The following is a 17,702-nucleotide window of genomic DNA, read 5'->3' as shown; positions in this document are numbered from 1 at the left end:
AGACCCCAGGGGAGCTGTGTCCCTTGTGCCGTCTGGAAGGTGGGGTGGGCCCTTTCTGAGTCTCTGGTCCATAGGCCACCTTCCACTACCGGACACTGTACGGCGATGAGGAAGGCACCGCGCTGGATGACAGTCGGATGCGCGGCAAACCCATGGAGCTCATCATCGGCAAGAAGTTCAAGCTGCCCGTGTGGGAGACCATCGTGTGCACCATGCGCCCAGGGGAGATCGCCCAGTTCCTCTGTGACGTCAAGGTGCCCGGCCCATACCTGCCTGCCGTGTCTGTCTGTCCCAGCCGAGCCCTAGGTCTGTCCCCAGGCCTCCCACGGTGGCTGGCCCACTCCTAGCTCCCACTTGCCTTCCCACTGGCATCCTGGCCTCTCTTCTCCCCTCTCCTGTCCACTAGCCAGACTGCAGCCCTGTGCAAATTGCCCGCACAACTCCTTGCTTAAAACCTCCATGGCTCCTGGTGTCAGAATGTAAGTTCTAGCTGCTCTCCCGCCCTGTGGTCTTGCCTCTGCTAGGCTCCCCCTTGCCTCCCTGCCTTTCCTTTCTGTCCCTTCATGGTCAAGATCCTCCCCCATACTTCAAGGTCACTTCCTGGGTCACCACCCTCGGGAAGCCCTCCCTGACTGCTAGTGGGAGGCTTGAATCCCTCCTTTGAGTCCCCCAGACTCCTCATGGCTGTCATGATCAGGGTCTGGTCCCCTACCCGGTCCTAGCCATTGCAGGGCAGGGAGCGGGCCCGTTCACCTCCGGCTTTGGCCAGTGCCGCGCTCAGGAAAGGTTTGCTGTGTGGCTGGCCAAGAGCCGAGCACTCAGCTCCCGTGTGGACCACGGGGGAATGGGAAAGCTCGGCTACACTGATTCCCACACCCCCGTGCTGTTTCAAGGGGCAGGGCCAGAGCCAAGGTCCCCTACACCCGTCTCCCCTGAGGCTTTGAAGTTGCTGTCCTGGGTCCAGCTCTGAGCTAGGTCCTTGAACTGGGTGGGGTGGGAGGGAGGAAAAGGAAAAGATGCAGGGAGCAGAATGTGGTGGGGGGGACCCCAGTAATGGTGAGGAGCCTGGCTTGTGGGCTGTGTCCCAGGGAAGGGGAGATGGAGAGGTGAGAAGTCCATGGGCCTGTAAGGACAGGGGAGACAGGAGGATGGGTGTGTGTGTGTGTGTGTGTGTTAGGTGCTTGGTTTGGTTTGGTGCCCAGAGAGTGTGGCAGAAGCGGGGTCTTCACTAGGAGGGAGGCTGGGGATTTCTAGGGGCCTCCCCTGTGCTCAGGTGGGGGACCCTGAGCCACTGGCGTTCCCTCTCTGGGCCTCAGTGTCCTTTCTCCAACAGTGATGGGCAAGGGGGCTGGTGACCAGTCGGCCTGCGCTGACAGAGCCCCTGTGCCCACTCGCCTGCCTGCAGCACGTTGTCCTGTATCCACTGGTGGCCAAGAGCCTGCGTAACATCGCAGTTGGCAAGGACCCGCTGGAGGGCCAGAGGCACTGTTGCGGCATTGCCCAGATGCGCGAGCACGGCTCCCTGGGCCACGCCGACCTAGACGCCCTGCAGCAGCGCCCCCGGCCTCTCATCTTTGACATCGAGATGCTGAAGGTGAGGGCTGCCAGGCCCCAGATACCCACCAGGGCAGTGGGATCGGTGGATGGACTGCTGAGAGGGGCAGCCGGAGGCAGGTGCGGGAAAGGCCCGCTTGGGACCCCCGCAGTCCTCTGGTAGCCCTGCTCCTCCGGGCCCCAAACGCACCTCCCCCGATGGGCCTGCTCTCCCACCCTGTGTCCTGCGTTCTCTGTCCCTGTGCGGTTACCACCTGCACAGCCCTGCCGGGATTTGACGTCACGTAGGCGTGTGCGTTTCCATGTCTGTTTGGGGATTCTCCCCAGGGAGCTCGAGCTTGGCGAGCCAGGGCTTTCAGCCTCTTGTTCACTGCTCCGTTCCCAGCATGTGGCCCAGGGCTGGGGCACGTAGGAGATGTTTGTCGTCCAAGAAGTGTTTGTTGACTCCCCAGCAAGGGAACAGCTGGTTCTGCCACCCGTGTCCATGGTCTGGGGCCCTGTCAGCTCAGATGCTGGTGGGTCTGGGGCTGAGAAGCTGACTTGGCTCGCGCCCCGGCAGGTGGAGAACCCTGGCACGTACCAGCAGGACCCGTGGGCCATGACGGACGAGGAGAAGGCCAGGGCAGTGCCGGTTATCCACCAGGAGGGCAACCAGCTGTACCGCGAGGGGCATGTGAAGGAAGCGGCCGCCAAGTACTATGACGCCATCGCCTGCCTCAAGAACCTGCAGATGAAGGTGCTGCCCAGGGGCTGGGGTGGGGGTGGGGGGCAGCCGGCTGCAGGCTGAACCCCTTTTCCTTCCCTGGGCCCCCAGGAACAGCCGGGGTCCCCTGACTGGATCCAGCTGGACCAGCAGATCACCCCCCTGCTGCTCAATTACTGCCAGTGCAAGTTGGTGGCCAAGGAGTACTACGAGGTACTCGACCACTGCTCCTCCATCCTCAACAAGTACGACGGTGAGCACTGGGCCCAAGTCCCAGCCTCACAAGGACCTCACGAAACACCCCCACCCGTGGCACGGGCCCTGCCGTACCAGTGAGGGATGCAGGGTGTCATGGGGGAGGGTGGTGTCTACAGGTCCGGGGGGGCGTGCTTCCCTGATGGGTACATGGTGCCAGGAGGGCAGCCAGGCAGGCCTGGTACCCTGCTCATGCCATTGCATCCTGCCCGCTGGTATCCTTTGCAGACAACGTCAAGGCCTACTTCAAGCGGGGCAAGGCCCACGCGGCCGTGTGGGACGTTCGGGAGGCCCAGGCTGACTTTGCCAAGGTGCTGGAGCTGGATCCAGGCCTGGAGCCCGTCGTGAGACGTGAGCTGCAGGCCCTGGAGGCACGGATCCGGCAGAAGGACGAGGAGGACAAAGCCCGCTTCCGGGGCATCTTCTCCCATTGACAGGGTTCCTGGCCCCGCATGCCCTGGCCAGCCCACCTCCCCCACCGCACCGCGGTTCTCTCTGTATAAAGGCTGTATTTATCTCACTGTGGTCTGCTGGGCTAATCCGTTGGGAGAGCTGGGCTCAGCCCTGACGTTTCTCGTTCTTGGGTGGCCCTGGGGAGGAAAGGAGCAGGGGGTTCTAGGCCCAGCTCCCCATTCACTACCCCCCAGTCTCATCTCTGACAGAAATGAGGGTGACACTCTACTGAAGAGAAGGGGTTCTTGCTGGCCAGGGCCGCTGCGCCCTGGGAGCCCCCCGTCTTGAAGGGGAGCCAGGTGGCCAGGCTGGCTGAGGGAGGCTTCCTTTCGGGAGGGTCAGGGACTTGAGCCGTCTCCTGAAGGGCATGGGAGGTGAAGAGGGCACCGTGTCGGAGGGATGTGGGGGCTGGGGGTGCATGGGAACCAAGGGGTCCAGATTAGGGAGGAACTTCAGGGCGGGGGAGGCCCTGGGGTTGTCCCACGGAGCACGGGAGCCACTGCAGGATTTGGAACAGAGAGGAATGGCCTGGGCAGCTGGTGCTGGATGGTGCCGGGGTCCTGGGGCGAGGGGTGAGGAAGGAGCACTGGAGAAGAGGGTGCAAGGGGCAGTGGGGAGGCCGAGGGGTAGTAAGGTGTGGGGTGCACAGCTGGGAGAGAACGTGTTTGGAGGGTGGCCCTGTTGGCCTGGGGGCTGAGCCTGGTGACAGGGCCAGCATGGGAGAAGGAAGTGGTTTTGGGGGGTGGGGAGAGAACCTGAGTCAGCAGGGTGGGCATCAGAGGCCTGTGGTGGAGGGAGGAAACTTTGGGAGGTGGTAGGTCTTCTGGAAGTTAGGTGGGGTTGGATTCACAGGGCTTTGAACTGGTTCATTCCGAATTTCCACCGCAGACCCACATTTTCACAAGTATACGGAAGAATCACTTGGGGTGGGGATCTGTAAGAACGAACCGGTTCAACGGTTCAACGCTCTAAGCGAGAAGGAGAGAGGGAGGAAGGGCTTGTCTTCCAGTGAGGTGCTCTCCCAGTATGGTCCCCCACCCCACCTCTGACCCCACTGTCCCCTGGCCTCGCTTTCTCGGGGCAGAGCTTTTGGTGAGATGCCATGGCCAAGGGGTGGGTCCAGACTGGGGCCTATGCAGAACCCTGAGACCCTGGAGGCCCAGGCCGCTGTCCTGGCCCCACCTGACCTGCTCTAGGACCCTGGGCTGCACCCTGTCCCTCTGACTTCCACGTCCCCACCGAACCATCAGCTGTGCTCAGCTGCCCTGGGATGCCAGCCAGGTGGACATGCCGCGAGATGCGGTGGCTTTATTTTCCTAACGGACACACACTGGAAAGGCTCTGGGCCCGCCCACTCCCTCCTCCCTCCCCAGGGTGGGTCCCCCACATGGAAAGGAAGTAATACTGAGGGGCAGACGGATGCAGGGTGTGGGCCTGTGGGCTGGGTGGGGCCGGTGGGGTGGGCCCCCAGCCTCCTGTGGTAGCCGTGTGGGTCCTCAGGGTGTGTATAAATAATACGTGTCCGGCCAGTGTGGCCTCATTCCTCACTGTCCAGCTTGAGGCTGATGCTGCGGGCCTTGCCTCGAGCCAGGGTGCCTGGTGGTGTCCCCGGGCCCTCACGTTCGGCCTGGCTAGGGCCCCTGGAACGCAGCAGCTGGCTCTGTTTTCGCAGGAAGTCCACGGGGGCGCCCACACTGTAACTGCTCTTGGCCAAGGAAGCCCTTTGGGGTCCAGTGGGGGCATGAGGGTGGGAACCCGCCTCCAGTTGGCCTAGGTGGGCCACGTAGCCGTCGGAGAGGAACTGCAGGCACAAGTGGACAGGCGTGAGGGGACGGCTGGCCGGGGGCCCACATGCTTCCCCCCAGGTTCTCCCTAGGTTTCTGAGGCAGGGTGGGGACCATCAGTGCTGCTGGACCAGGATGGGAGCCAGGTCCCCAGGGGTTTACTCTGACTGCTGGGCCTTGGTTTCCCTCATCTGTAAAACAGGATCTTAGGGGGACATCTTTGGGCCAGCGGTGTGACGTGTGACAAATCGTTTGATCCTTGTGAGAAGCCGAGACTGCACGTAGGTGCCATCACCATCTCAGAGCAGTAACAGGCTCCCACAGGTGGAGGTCATGGCTGCCTGCAGCCAGCACTCAAGGTCTCTAGCAGTTACCACCAGGGCCTGCGGGGGTGTGGTTGGCAGTTGCACGCTGCTCATGAGCCCAGTTCTACAAGGACCACAGATCTCCAGAGGCCAGAGACACAGGGCTGGCCTGTGGGGCAGCTCACAGCCACCCCCTTGGGTGCTGCTAAGGCCTCAGAGCCACACCTAGGTCCGCAGGGCCCCTCTCTCCTCTGCAGGGCCCTCACCTGGCACTGCGCCTGCAGCTTCCGCACAGCACGGCCCACGATGTAGGTCTGGCTCGGGGGCAGGCCCAGTGCAGCGTACACGGCCACGTCTTTGGGGGACCCGTAGCCGGCCACAATGTTCAGCTCCACCTGTGGCCCGAGATGCATGTCAGCTCTCCGGGAGGCGGGGCCCTGAGGCAGGTGCAGGGTCCCCTAGGCTTCCGGGAGTCTGACTATCAGGGGCGAGGCTAACGGGACAGAGGCGGGGCCGCAAGATGCTCAAGTCACCATCCGACCCAGCCCGTCCAGTCCGATATCCCCCTTTGGCTCCCAGGGCAAAGGGTCCCTGGGACCACGAAGGGACCAAGGATCTTGTTAGGAGGCCGCCAGACCGCAGGGGGGCGGTACCGGATGGTCCTTCCTCTGGAGGGGGTGGGGTGGTGTGGGAACCCTCCGGATGGCGCACCTCCTGCACCAGGCTCTGTAGGAACATGGCCTTCTGGCGCAGCGGGTCGTGGGTGAGGCCGTCGCAGAAGGAGACGACGCCGTGGGGGAAGTTGTGCTGCGACAACCAGGCCACCACGCGGTGCTTCTGCATGTCAGGCCGGCCCGTCACATACACGATCAGGTAGCCCGCGTCCTGCCAGTGCCTGCGGGCGGGGCCATGGTCAGCCCAGGTCGCGCGGTGCTGGCACCCGGAGGTGACGCGGCTCCTACCTGACCACGTCCACGGCGCCGGCGCGCACCTTGGGGTCGCTGCCCATGATGGAGACGCTGGCGGTGAAGGAGCCGTCGATACTGAAGACCACGGCCTCCGTGCCGCGGGCCACCACCGTCAGGCAGCACTCAGCATACGTGTGGTCGCCTCTGTGGCCCACGGAGTGTGAGGCGGGGGCGGAGTGTGAGGTGGGGGCGGGGCTCTACCAGAGCCCCGCCCCCGGAGCCCCGCCCCCCCCCCACTCACCTGACCACCATGCGCACGGGGTAGACGCCAATGCTCAGGGCGCGCTCGGGGGGCACCGGGAAGGTGAGGCGGCCCGAGCTGTTGGTGACCTCAGTGCCGAAGTGGATCCACTTGCCGGACAGTGGCTGCGTCATGACATAGATGTCCACCTGGCGGGGAGGGGCAGAGAGGGTCATGGGTCCCCGGGTGACCCCGACTGAGGCGAGGAGAGCGGGAGTGGGCTGGGCTCGGCCGGGCTGGACCCGTAGCTGCTCCAGGGAACTGGAGGCACCAGTGGGCCAGTTCTACCCGCGCAGGCCGCTGGGTCCTGACCTTCTCTCCGGTAAGCGTGACCACATCCAAGGGTCCGTACATGAAGCGTGCGTTCAGCACCTGGGGGCGGCCCTCGCATACCACAGTGTCGCTTGCTCGGTGGTTGGAAGTGACGTTCTGGCGGAAGAGACACCATAAGGCCGGGGCTGGGGGTGGATTGGATGCGAGGGAGAGGGGGAGGGGGAAATCCCAGGCCAAGGGGCGGGGCCTGGCCCGGAGGGGGCGGGGCTGAGACCATAGGGGCGGGACTTGGCCACAAGGGGGCCGGGATGCACGTCTGTTTGATGACCCTGACTTCAGAGTGGGGTTCTGGTCCCCAGGCACCAGGTCGTGAGGAAAGAGGGGCGAGTGCAGAGGGGCTGGATAGTGGGTACGGTGGTTGTGAAGGGGGGTGTCTGCAAATGCTGAGGAGGGGGCGGGGTGCGTACCCGGATCTTGACCTGCGTGCGCTTGCGCTGCCACTTCTCCCGGGGGAAGGCCGGGCTGTACATGGACGGCTCCTCGCACTCCGCCAGCTGGGGCCGCTCTTTCTCTATCACCTGCGGCGGGCGACGCCACATGAACTGCGTCCGCGGCTCCCCGCCACCCGCAGCCCATCCCCATCTCGGCCTCCCAGCCCGGCCCACCTGGCGCAGAATGAAGGCCACCACGTCGGCCGACTCCCAGTAGCTGGCGTGGAAGAGGTGCGGCAGCGTGACGGTGGGGAAGGCCGTGAGCGCCTCAGGGCAGTACAGTGAGTAGTCAATCCGCTTGGTCCCCCACCAGCGCTCCAGGACTGCACGGCCACGACGGGCAGTGAGTCAGGGGGCTCCCGTCCCGGGCCCCCTCTGCCTGCCTGGGCGCTCTTCCGGGCCACCTGCCCGCCCAGCCTGACCTCTGCCAAGCCGGGACTCAGCGCTGGGGCAACCAGAGGAGGGGCCCACCCCCCAGGAGGCTGCACTCCCCAGGCAAGGCTGGCTGACTTACTCTTGACCACTTCACTGGTGGTGCTGGGGGCAGCTGGCTGGGCAGGAGGTTCCGTGCTCAACTCACTGCCCTTCCAGAAGGCACCGCTGGCCGAGGTTGGCGTCGAGGGCACCAGCATGTCCAGCTCCTCCAGAAAGAGGCCTGAGTGGGTCTGCAGAGTGTCAGCTGGGGACGAGAGGCAGGCTCACCAGTCACCCCCTGGTGGGCCAGGCCTGTCCTATCTCCCCAGCCAGCCCCTACACCTCCACTGCCGCCCTGCTCAGAGCCTGGCTGAAGCTGGACTGCCCCAGGCTCCCCTGAGCTCACCCATGGCCTGCTGCCTTCCCCTCAGAATGCTGCCACCACCATCAGACACGTGCCCACCTGTCTTGTGGGCCTGCACCAAGTATGACTCATACCAACACATGCATATGGAGACACAGTGTAAGCCTATATACCTGCATACAGCCACCACACAACCACACACACACACAGAGCCAATACACAGCAGCCACACACACAACCACGTACACATATGGCTGCCCCCCCAGCAGTCACACACACACAGCTACTCCCCCAGCAGTCACACACACACACAGAGCAGCCCCCCCACCACAGCCACACACACACACACAACTGCACACCCATGGCTGCCCCCCCAGCAGTCAGACATACACAGCTGCCCCCCGAGCAGTCACACACACACAGCTGCTCCCCCAGCAGTCAAACACACACAGACGTCACACACATACAGAGCAGCCCCCGACCACAGCCACACACACACACACAACTGCACACCCATGGCTGCCCCCTCCAGCAGTCAGACACACACATAGCAGCTGCAGCCATACACACACACAGCAGCCACACACAGAGCTGCACACACAGTGACACACATTTGGACATGCACACCAGTGACTGTCTGCTCCCTCCCTCCAACTCACTCACCACCACAGCCCCAAACTGCAGGACAGAGAATGTCAGATGGGATGGGGGATCCAGAAGCCCCACGGGGCCAGGGTGGGGTTACTGAACATCTCAGGTCCTTACTCGTGAAGAGGTCCCACCCACGTCCTCCCTGCAAGCGCTCCCCTCCTGCCCCCTGCATCGTGGTTGGGGCATACCCAGCAGCAAGGACGAGCCGTCGCCCAGGGGGAACTTCTGGTAGCGGGGCACGGCCAGTGGGGCGATGGCCTGGAACTTGGGGGCCAGCAGGGGCTCGAGGCGGGAGGCGCAGGGGTCGGCTGCATGGAACAGGTTGTAGATTTGCCCGCAGGCGGGGCGCATCTGGGCCACTGGGAACCAGGAGAGAGAGAAAGGGGGGCTGGACTCTGGCCAGTCAGGAAAGTGGGAGTATGGGACGTGGTGCCCTGACGTGCTGTGAGACCCTGAGCCAGCCTGGGTGGCCACTGGGGGCCTATGGAAAGTCAGACAGGTCTCCCGGCCGAGTGTCCTCAGAGCCCATGGTCGGCTGATGGGGTTCAGGACTCGGAGCTCCCAGGCCTCTGGATCCCTTCGCTGTCAGAGCATCTGGGAATGAGGTTCCTCTGGGAAGCCTGGCCTTGGCAGTTCCTTCTCTCTGAGCCTCGGTTTCCCCTCCACTAGCCAAGCTATTGGATTTGTACAGTAGGGGGTTGCAGGTGAGATGGAAGGGCAGAGTTTGGCCAGGCCAGGGCTGGGGGGAGGCTGATGAGACGTGGAATGAGGAGTGGGCCCCCCCGCCGAGGGCTCACCCTCCAAGTCGGGCATCACGGTTTTGCGTAGAGCCAGCACCAGGCCCAGTGGGGAGCCGAAGAGGAAGAAGCTGGAGACCTTGAAGTCAAGGCGGGCAGCGCTGGTGGGGCCGTCAGGCACCTCGGAGCCAGGGGCCGGGGGGCAGGAGGCCGTGCTGGCCCGCCAGGGCTCTCCGGAGGAAGCGGCTGGGGCGGCCTGCAGGCTGCAGGGGAGGGAGGTGCTCAGAGCAGCTGCGTCTGCACCCCAGTGTGAGAGAGGGGGCACTGGGACAGGGGAGTCACCTGTTCTGGGACCCCTCAAGCTCAGGACTGGCCATGTCGCTGGCTGTGCGCTGGGCAGGCAGGGCTGAGGGTTCCGGGCTGGCCCGGCCCAGCCCATCTGACCCGTCTGCCAGGGGGTCCCGCACTGGGCCGACCTCGGGGGATAGTAGCTCGTTGTTCTACACGCAAGAGAGGAGAGAACCATCCTGAGGCCTGGAGACCATTCAGTTTCTACTTATTTGGGAGCAAGAAGGGGAGAGGCTTGGGGGTGGAGCACAGAGTGACCCTGGGAGGAGCAGGAGTGGGGCAGCAGGGCGGAGCCGCCCACAGAGAAGTGACTCGGGGGCAGTGACCTAGCCCTGGAGAGAAACAACCCCCCACTGACCATGCTCCCACGACGGCTGCTGCCCCGGCTCCCGGTGCCCACACTGGCACTGTGGCAGAGCGCATCAAAGCCCAGGATTCCGCCAACGCCATCCCCAATCAACGCCACCTGTTGAGGGAGGGCGGCATCAAGAGGGGCCCTGTGGGGCTGCAGGCCCGCTGCAGGTGGCTGGTCGGATAGCACGCTCTTAGCCCGTCTCTCTGTACACCCTGACCTGCCCGCAGAAGCCAGTCCCCTCAGGCGAGCGCAGGAAGGCAGCGTAGGCCTGGTTGGTGCGGGCGATGACGGTGGCCACAGCACCCTGGTAGCGGGAGGATGAGGTGGCCAGCAGCGGCAGGGCAGCCAGTGGGATGTGGTCCTGGGAGCGGGACAGGCTGTCACCGTCATGACTGTAGGGGCTCAGGCTGCAGGAGGAGGGGGCAGGTGGGTGGGGAGCTTCTAGCCACCCCACTGCCTTCAGGTCCTCTTGGCCCACTGACAGGTCCCTGCCCTGAGGAGGGCTGTGATGGGACGCTTCAACACTAGGCGACCTCTGCAGAGGGACCGCTGCCTAGAAGCCGAGGGCCAGCAGGTGGGCCACGGGCCCAGGCCACTCAGGTGGCCAAGAGCTCAGCTGTCAGGCTTCCCAGCCTCCTCCCCGCTCCCAATGGGGCCACCTTCAGCTTGAGGGCCCTGCCCGTTCTCCACCCCCCCCCCCGCCCTGGGGCCAGTACTTGGAGACAAGGGCGTAGGCAGCAGCACAGATGGGCGGGCAGGGCACCAGGCGCAGGGCCACGTGGCCCAGGGCCTCGGGGAAGTGGATGCGCGTAACGGCCTCGAAGGCCGCGCTCAGCGTCTGCACGTCGGCCTGCTTGGAGTCGGCGTCCCCAGGACCCACGTCCAGGATGCTGCCACTGTGCAGGATGAGGAACAGGGCGTGCACCGCGCAGGCCTCGGCCCCCAGCTCCCCGGCGCTGTCTGGGCCCTGTGGGGTGTGGCGGGTGCCAAGTGTGTCAGAGCGGATGGGCAGGAGAACCGTCAACAACCACCGAGCAACCGCGCTATTGCTGTTCGGTGCCACGTAGTCCATTTGGACGCAGCGACTGCATGGGAGAGGACTGCTCCATAGGGTTTGCCAGGCTGTTATCTTCAAGGGAGCAGATCACCAGTCCTCCCGTGGGGCTGAAGGGTGGGTTCAACTGCCAGCCTTGTGGTTAGCAGATAAGCGCTTAACCAGTGCACCACCAGGGCCAACCATACTCACCTCCGAATCCCTTGCTTCTCGGGACCCATCCCCCATGCCTTTAGTGGCCTCAGTGGCAGGGTCTGTAGGGCAGAGGAAATCCAGTGATGAGGGTGTGGAGGGAGCCCTGGGGCACCCCTCTCTGGAGTCTACCTGAGGCTGCCACCTCTTCTCTCCCTCTGAGCTGCTCCTCATCAGTCATTTTACATCACCAGCTTTAGTCCCTATGAGGGCTGCTGGCAGGGGGTCTCTTACCACAAAGCCTTGTTTGCCCCTCACTCTTCTGATCCCACCCTGTCCTATGTGGTTACTGTAAAAATCACTCCCTCAGTTGCACCCGCCACACTCCAGGGGCTCAGTAGCCACAGATAGAGCTAGCGGCTACCACACGGGGTAGCACGGATCCAGGACACTTCTGCCCCCACAGAAGCTCCTCTGGGCAATGCTGGCTGGTCCAGTCCTTCAAAACTCAACTGAGAGTCACCCAAAACCAAAACACCAAACTCGCTGCCTTCGGGTCATCTGACTCATAGCGACCCCTTCTTGGGTTTCTGAGCTGGTATCTCTACGGAAGTAGATTACCCAACCTTCTTTCCGAGGAATGGCTGGTGGGTTTGAACAGCCAGCCTTCTGGTTAGTAGTCAAATGCCTTAGGCACTAGCCACCAGAGCTCCTGAGATTCACCCAAAGCCCCCAAGAAAACTTTTAAAAAACGAAAGAACCCAGCTGAGACATCACCTCCCACGTGAAGCCTTCCTGCCTCCAACTTAACTCCTCCGTCCCGTGTTCCTTCCGAACCCCGGACACGCTCCTCGCCCATCCACCTGTTGTTCGTTTGTGTGTTTAACCAGCACACACTCTGGTGAACGAGTTGATTCCGACTCACGGCAACCCCATGTGTTACAAAGGAGAACTGGTCCATAGGGTTTTCTTGGCTAGAAGCTTAATGGGAGCACATATCAGGCCTTTTCTTCCATGGTGCCCCTGGACAGGTCCAGACCAATCCTAAACCGTGTGTGCCACCGAGGGACTCCAGTGTCCATCTTGCTGTCATTTCTACGTCACAGCAACCCCATGTAACAGAGCAGATCTGCCCCATAGGGTTTCCTAGGCTGTCATCTAGACTGGGCAGTGTGGGGGGGTGTTGTACATCATGGGGTTTCCTAGGCTGTCATCTAGACTGGGCAGTGTGTGGGTGTGTTGTACATCATAGGGCCACCGTGAGTCGGAGCCCACTCAGGAGTAACTAACAAAAACTTTATGGACGCAGATCAGCAGGCCTTTCCGGCCCGGAGCCACTGGGTAGGTTCAAACCACTAACCTTTCGGTTAGAAGCTGAAAGCTTAACTGTCACACCACCAGGGCTCCTTTTATTTATCTTAAAAAAAAAAAAAAAAAACCCAAACCAAACCCACGGCTGTCAAGTCAATTCCGACTCCGTGCCTCTAGAGTAGAACTGCCCCATCAAGTTTCTAAGTAAGCAAAGCTCAAACCAAACCCACTGCCATCAAGGTGAAACAGACTTAAAGGGCCCCTAGAAGACAGTGGAACTGCACCATAGGGTTTCTAAGACTGTCAGTCTTTACAGAAGTAAAGCCCAAACCAAACCCGCTGCTGTCAAGTTGATTCCAACTCTCAGCACCCCTAGGGGACAGAGCAGATGTGCCCCACAGGGCTTCCAAGGCTGTCAATTTTTATGGAAGCAAACCCCAAACCAAACCTACTACTGTCAAGTCAATTCCGACTCAGTGCCTCTAGAGTAGAACTGCCCCATCAAGTTTCTAAGTAAGCAAAGCTCAAACCAAACCCACTGCCATCAAGGTGCAACCGACTCTGAGGGCCCCTAGAAGACAGAGTGGAACAGCCCCACAGGATTTGCAAGGCTGTCAATCTTCACAGAAGCAGACTGCTTCAGCTTTCTCCCATGGGTTGGCTGGTGGGTTTGAACTTCTGACCTTTGGTTAGAATCTGAGACCTTAGCCACTGCACCTGCAGGGCTCCTTTATCTTCATGTTAGGACCCCAATAAACATGACTGAGCTGTGCTCCAAGTCCCCAGTGCCCAGGCCGGCCAGCCACAGGGAAGGTGACTCAGTTCACTTGAATTGGATTCTCTGAGACCCTGCATGTGAGGCTGGCCGTGGCCTGACGCGTGGTCCTCACCTGGTGCCCCCTCAGCCTCCATGGGAGAGGCGAAGGCATCGATAAAGTCATTGGAATTCCACTTGGTCATCTCCTTGGGGAAGACCTCATCGCTGTCTGAGAAGCCTTCTGAGGGGACAGGGGGCTGTGTCACGGGGAGGGGGAGCGCCCAGGGGCAGACCCCTCCCCCACAGGGCCCTGGTGCTGACCGTGGGCATCGAAGAACTCTTCCTCCGAGCTGTTCTCGGAGTCGCGGGCGATGTTTTGCATGCGCCACTCAGACAGGCTCTGGGGAGACACGCCCCCTGCAGGGCCAGCTCAGGCTCAGCCTGGGAGCCCACCCTGCAGGAGCACACCCTCCCAGGCCGGTCCCCGGCCTCACCTCCATGCTGGGACGAGTAGGAAGACCGGGAGGATGAGGACCACTGTTTGCTGAAGCTGGCATCGGGTGAGGCATCAGGGCCGGGAGGGGGCTCCGGCCCATCAGGGATGCTGACATGGCTGGCCCGGGCCTCGGCACCTGGCTTCCCAGGGGGCTGGGCCTCAGGTCCCTCGGGCCCCGTGGTGCACTTGGCCATACGCTGGGCAAGCATCCGGGCGGTCTCCTCCTCCAGGGCCCGGATGTCAGCCATGCTCAGCTCCGTCCACTCGTCCTGCCAGCACCAGGCCTGGCGGTGGGCTCGCAGCATCACTCGGCGCAGACCTGCAGGCACCCGGGCATCAGTGCTCCCCCTACACTGGCTCTCAGTTGCTGCAGCCACATGCCAGCCCTCAAGGTTGGCTAATGGCTCCCCTGGGCACATCACCCGCCCAGAGCCACAGAGTAGGGCAGGGCCAGCACTGTCCAGGGGGTGGGAGTGGGAACTGGGGCGTCGGTTTTCCTGCCCCACTTCCGTCCTTGCCCACGGCCTCTTTTATCCCTCTGGACACCCCAACTCTGAGCACTGACCCCACCCATCCCATCACCCCCCAAGCTGGTCCCAGTCCTTGTTCTTTCAGCTAGCTCCCACTGACTTCCTCTAGGAGCTAACAGTTAATTAAGGCATTAACAGTCGATGAAATTGCTGATGGTTAGTGAAGGTGTTAACAGTTAATGGAAGTGTTGGCACTTAATGAAGATTGTAGCGAAAGATGATACCGTTCTGGGATATTTTCATCTTAAACAAAAGAATAAAGTTAGAATGTCCAAGGGAGTAAAACGCTAATGGTCGAGCTGTAAGATTCTGGAAGGAAATAAAAACACTGTTGCTGTCCAGCCGGTTCCAACACATGGCGCCCTGTGGGTCAGAGTGGAATGGGGTCTGTAGGGTTTTCATTGGCTGACTGTTCAGAAACAGGCCACCAGGCCGTTCTACGAGGTGCCTTTGGGTGGACTCGAACCACTAAGCTTTTGCTTAGTAGCCAATCCCTTAACCACTTGCCACACAGACACTTACTTCTACCAGGAAATATATGAGGAATTTATATGCAGGGGCTATATGTGGCTGACTTTAATTTTCTTGCATTGCTCTGTATCTTTGCTCTGTAAGATGGGAACAATGGAAGCCCGTACCTAGAGATTGTGCGTGTAAAGTGATTTCCCAAAGGGATGGGTGTGTTATGTTTGCTCGCTCAACGACAGCTCTCTGTCTCCCCTTCATCTCCAAGAGGGACAACCGAGGTGCAGAGATGGGGAGTAGAGGTTCCACGGGGATCAGGAGTGGAACAGAGCCCAGGTCCATGGATACCCCCATCCAGGGATCAGGCCTGGGGGTGGGGCAGGGGCTGTGGGGTCCTATTCCAGGGGAGGTGTGGAATAGAAGTCCTGGACACCTGGGCCCAGAGGGTGGGACTCTGGGAGCTGACGGCTCTGAGATTCTCGGTCTTGCCTGGCTCACGGAACAGTGGAGTCTGAGGGGTTTCATGGAAGAAGCACAGCTACTATGGCCAGCTTCTCGTCCTCCTGACTCCCATCCACACTGCAGGCTCACTCCCTCGACCCCCAGCCAGCTGCCCTGCTCCCCATCTTTTCCCATAGATGTCCCCTAGCAGATGGGAGCACCCTGGGGCCTGGGGGGTGTGGGGTGCTCACCAACGTCGTGGATGAACTGCTCGATCTTGGCTTGCATGCCCCAATAGCGGAACTCCACCTTGCACAGCTTGTAGGCACACATGAGGGGTCCTGTCTGGGCCGCCGTCCGCGCCCAGTCGTCGGCCAGCGGCCCTCGGCCTGTCTTGATGGAGCGATACAGCCGGGGGTCCTCCTCCACTTTGTACTCGCCTGGGGCCACTGCATCCCGCACGATGTCGATGGTATCTGGGGTGGGGGAAACGTGGAGGGCAGCCTTTCACAGACAGGAAGCTGAGCCGGGGACAGACCCTGGGACTTCTCCAGGCCCACCCGCTGAGGCGGCGGGTGGCCTGGCTCACCCCGACCCCTGCTAATCCCAGGCCTCACCCAGGATACGCTGTCGCCTCTCAGCCCCACTCAGGTTGAACACGTTGGGTTGCTGTCCCCCATCAGGCAGGTAGTAGGTCTCTATTTCGATGGAGAACTTCTCGACAAAGGGGCAGGTGTAGCTGCACAGAGGGCGGAGCCGAGGGTTACTTCTGCGGCCACCGGAGCCATGCCTCTCGCGGCCACAGGCCCCTCCGGTCGCCCCACTCACCGGGTCCGCGTGTACGGATAAGCGTTCCAGGACTCCTCTTCCACCTGCAGGGCGGCCTTTGGCAGCAGGGCCCGGAACCAGCCTGGGATGTGGGAGCCCACGTGGTACACCTTGTGTGTGTACTGCCCGCTGCCGCCCGGCCCATCCGTGTAGGGCCGGTTGGCCAGGATCTCCACGCCGCTGCCCTCGCCACTCGATTCCTCCCGGCTCTTTTTCTGCAGCCCAGGGAACAGCAGAGCACAGAGCTCAACCCAGCTCATCCTCCGGGACCCCCAAGCCAGCCTGGCCCCCTGCACAGCTCCAGGGCCCCGGTCCCAGCCTTCTCAACTCCCTGGGATCAGGCTGACAACAAGCTCTGTCCCCCATGGGGACTCAGTGAGTCAAACAGTTACTGAGGGGCTACGGCAAGTCAAGCAACGTCCAAAATGATACTGCCTGGGATTTAGCGATGAAAAGAACAAAGATCTATGCCCTGGTGGAGCTGACACTTGAGTGGAGCGAGAGAGACAACATGTAAGGAGGTTGTGTGGTACAGTAAGGAGCTCTGGTGGTGCAGCAGTCAAACCCTCAGATGCTTGGGGATTCGAACCACCAGACCTCCAAGGGAGAAAGGTGGGGTGAGCTACTTCTGTCAATATGACAGCCTTGGAAACCTGGAGGGACAGTCCTGCTCTGTCCTCCGGGGTTGCTGTGAGTCAGAATCAGCTCAGTGACGAGGGGTCTGGTTTATGGGGTGTTAGAAGGTCATACGTGAAAGAAAGGAGCCTAAGAGTTGGGGATTGCAGGTTTAATCATGGTCGAGGGGGCCTGGTTGGGAAGAGGCAGGACCTGACGCTTGGAGGTGAGGGAGGGAGCCACGTGCAGACGTGGGCAGGCTGGGGGACCAGTGGTGGTCAGTGCTGGAGGCAGCGGAGAAGGAAGCCCTGCGAGGTCCTGAGGTGGGAGTGTGCCTGGTGGGCTCAAGTAGCAGCAAGGAGAGGTGAGGCTGGAATGAGGTGGGGCGCCACTGCCCTGTGAGGACCTGACCCTGGTCCCCCTGTCCCTGCAGCCGCAATCGCACTTCCTGCCACAACCCTCAAAGCATGAGAGTCTCTAGATCCTTCCTGATCACATCTCTGGACCGGGGACTTGGCCCACTCAAGTCCCCCAGACCTGATCCCAGCCTCTTCCCTCCTCAGACTCCAACCTCACAGTCTCAGGGCCATGGTCCCCTTGCTCTTGGCTCAGCCCCTCCCTCCTCTCTGGAGCCCTGCCTGCTCACCGCCCCCCCCCCCCCAGCTTTGGGGCCTGCCTCTCATCCCATCTCCCTGACCTCCTGCGGCTGCAGGACCCCACGCCCTGCCCAGCCCTCTTCTCCTGCTCCCCCGGCCCAGCCCCTGCCTCTCACTGTCGCCTGCTTCCCTGCCCCGAGGGGCTGCAGCCCCTGAAAGGATTAACGGAGATGATGCGTGGGCCGAGCGTCCAGCCGGGCTGGGCTGGGCACGTAGGGGGCAGGGAGCCACCGCTGGCCCTTCGGCCGCTGCCCTGCGGCCCCGACCCCCACATCGCTGACCCGGGGGCTGCGTCCTGCGGGAGGCCTGGCGTCCCGGGTGCGGCGCCCCCTGGGGCCCAGCCTGCGCGCTCCCGCCGCAGGTCCCTGGCCCCCTCTCCTGCCCTCACCTGGATCATGTAGAGCTGGGCCACCTGGTACTCGTCCAGGCTCATGGGCAGCAGAATGTGGTACTCCTTGATGAGCATCCTGGGCGCTGGGCCCGCGGCCTCCGCTCCGCCTGGCGCAGGCACCGCCGTCAGC

At 62.1% G+C, this 17,702-nt stretch overlaps 2 protein-coding genes across 2 annotated transcripts in view; one reads left to right on the top strand and one right to left on the bottom strand.

Annotated features, from left to right (window-relative positions):
• The window catches only part of LOC103200247 (aryl hydrocarbon receptor interacting protein), a 6,365-nt gene extending 3,419 nt beyond the window's left edge, over positions 1-2,946 (top strand). Inside the window, exons 2-6 of the mRNA XM_007944691.2 lie at positions 75-254; positions 1,406-1,594; positions 2,114-2,290; positions 2,369-2,510; positions 2,741-2,946. Of these exons, the coding sequence (XP_007942882.1) occupies positions 75-254; positions 1,406-1,594; positions 2,114-2,290; positions 2,369-2,510; positions 2,741-2,946 (894 nt within the window). The remainder of the gene's footprint in view (positions 1-74; positions 255-1,405; positions 1,595-2,113; positions 2,291-2,368; positions 2,511-2,740) is intronic.
• Positions 2,947-4,502: 1,556 nt separating this feature from the next.
• PITPNM1 (phosphatidylinositol transfer protein membrane associated 1) lies at positions 4,503-17,647 on the bottom strand. The gene is made up of 23 exons (XM_007944690.1): positions 17,570-17,647; positions 15,911-16,125; positions 15,700-15,821; positions 15,334-15,558; positions 13,645-13,965; positions 13,472-13,567; positions 13,284-13,391; positions 11,143-11,204; positions 10,613-10,863; positions 10,114-10,303; positions 9,900-10,007; positions 9,536-9,693; positions 9,254-9,456; positions 8,645-8,815; positions 7,542-7,706; positions 7,202-7,350; positions 7,004-7,114; positions 6,576-6,692; positions 6,264-6,412; positions 6,017-6,166; positions 5,766-5,949; positions 5,321-5,449; positions 4,503-4,766 (listed from the first exon to the last, which is right to left on the bottom strand). Exons 1-23 carry the CDS (start codon positions 17,645-17,647, stop codon positions 4,503-4,505), a joined length of 3,726 nt encoding a protein of 1,241 aa, XP_007942881.1.
• Between the last annotated feature and the right edge of the window lie 55 nt (positions 17,648-17,702).

Source organism: Orycteropus afer, unplaced genomic scaffold, assembly GCF_000298275.1.
Source record: "Orycteropus afer afer isolate SDZICR_OR568_19922 unplaced genomic scaffold, OryAfe1.0 scaffold00130, whole genome shotgun sequence".
NCBI lineage: Eukaryota > Metazoa > Chordata > Mammalia > Tubulidentata > Orycteropodidae > Orycteropus > Orycteropus afer.
The sequence above is the reverse complement of the archived record's forward strand: the minus strand, read 5'-3'. Positions and strand labels throughout refer to the sequence as shown.

Coding starts and splice junctions, on each gene's coding strand:
- PITPNM1 (XM_007944690.1), bottom strand. CDS start 17,647: ATGCTCATCAAGGAGTACCACATTCTGCTGCCCATGAGCCTGGACGAG. Junction 8,816..9,253: donor CGTGATGCCCGACTTGGAGG/GTGAGCCCTCGG, acceptor CCTGGTTCCCAG/TGGCCCAGATGCGCCCCGCC. Junction 5,450..5,765: donor TACAGAGCCTGGTGCAGGAG/GTGCGCCATCCG, acceptor CTCGGGCCACAG/GTGGAGCTGAACATTGTGGC.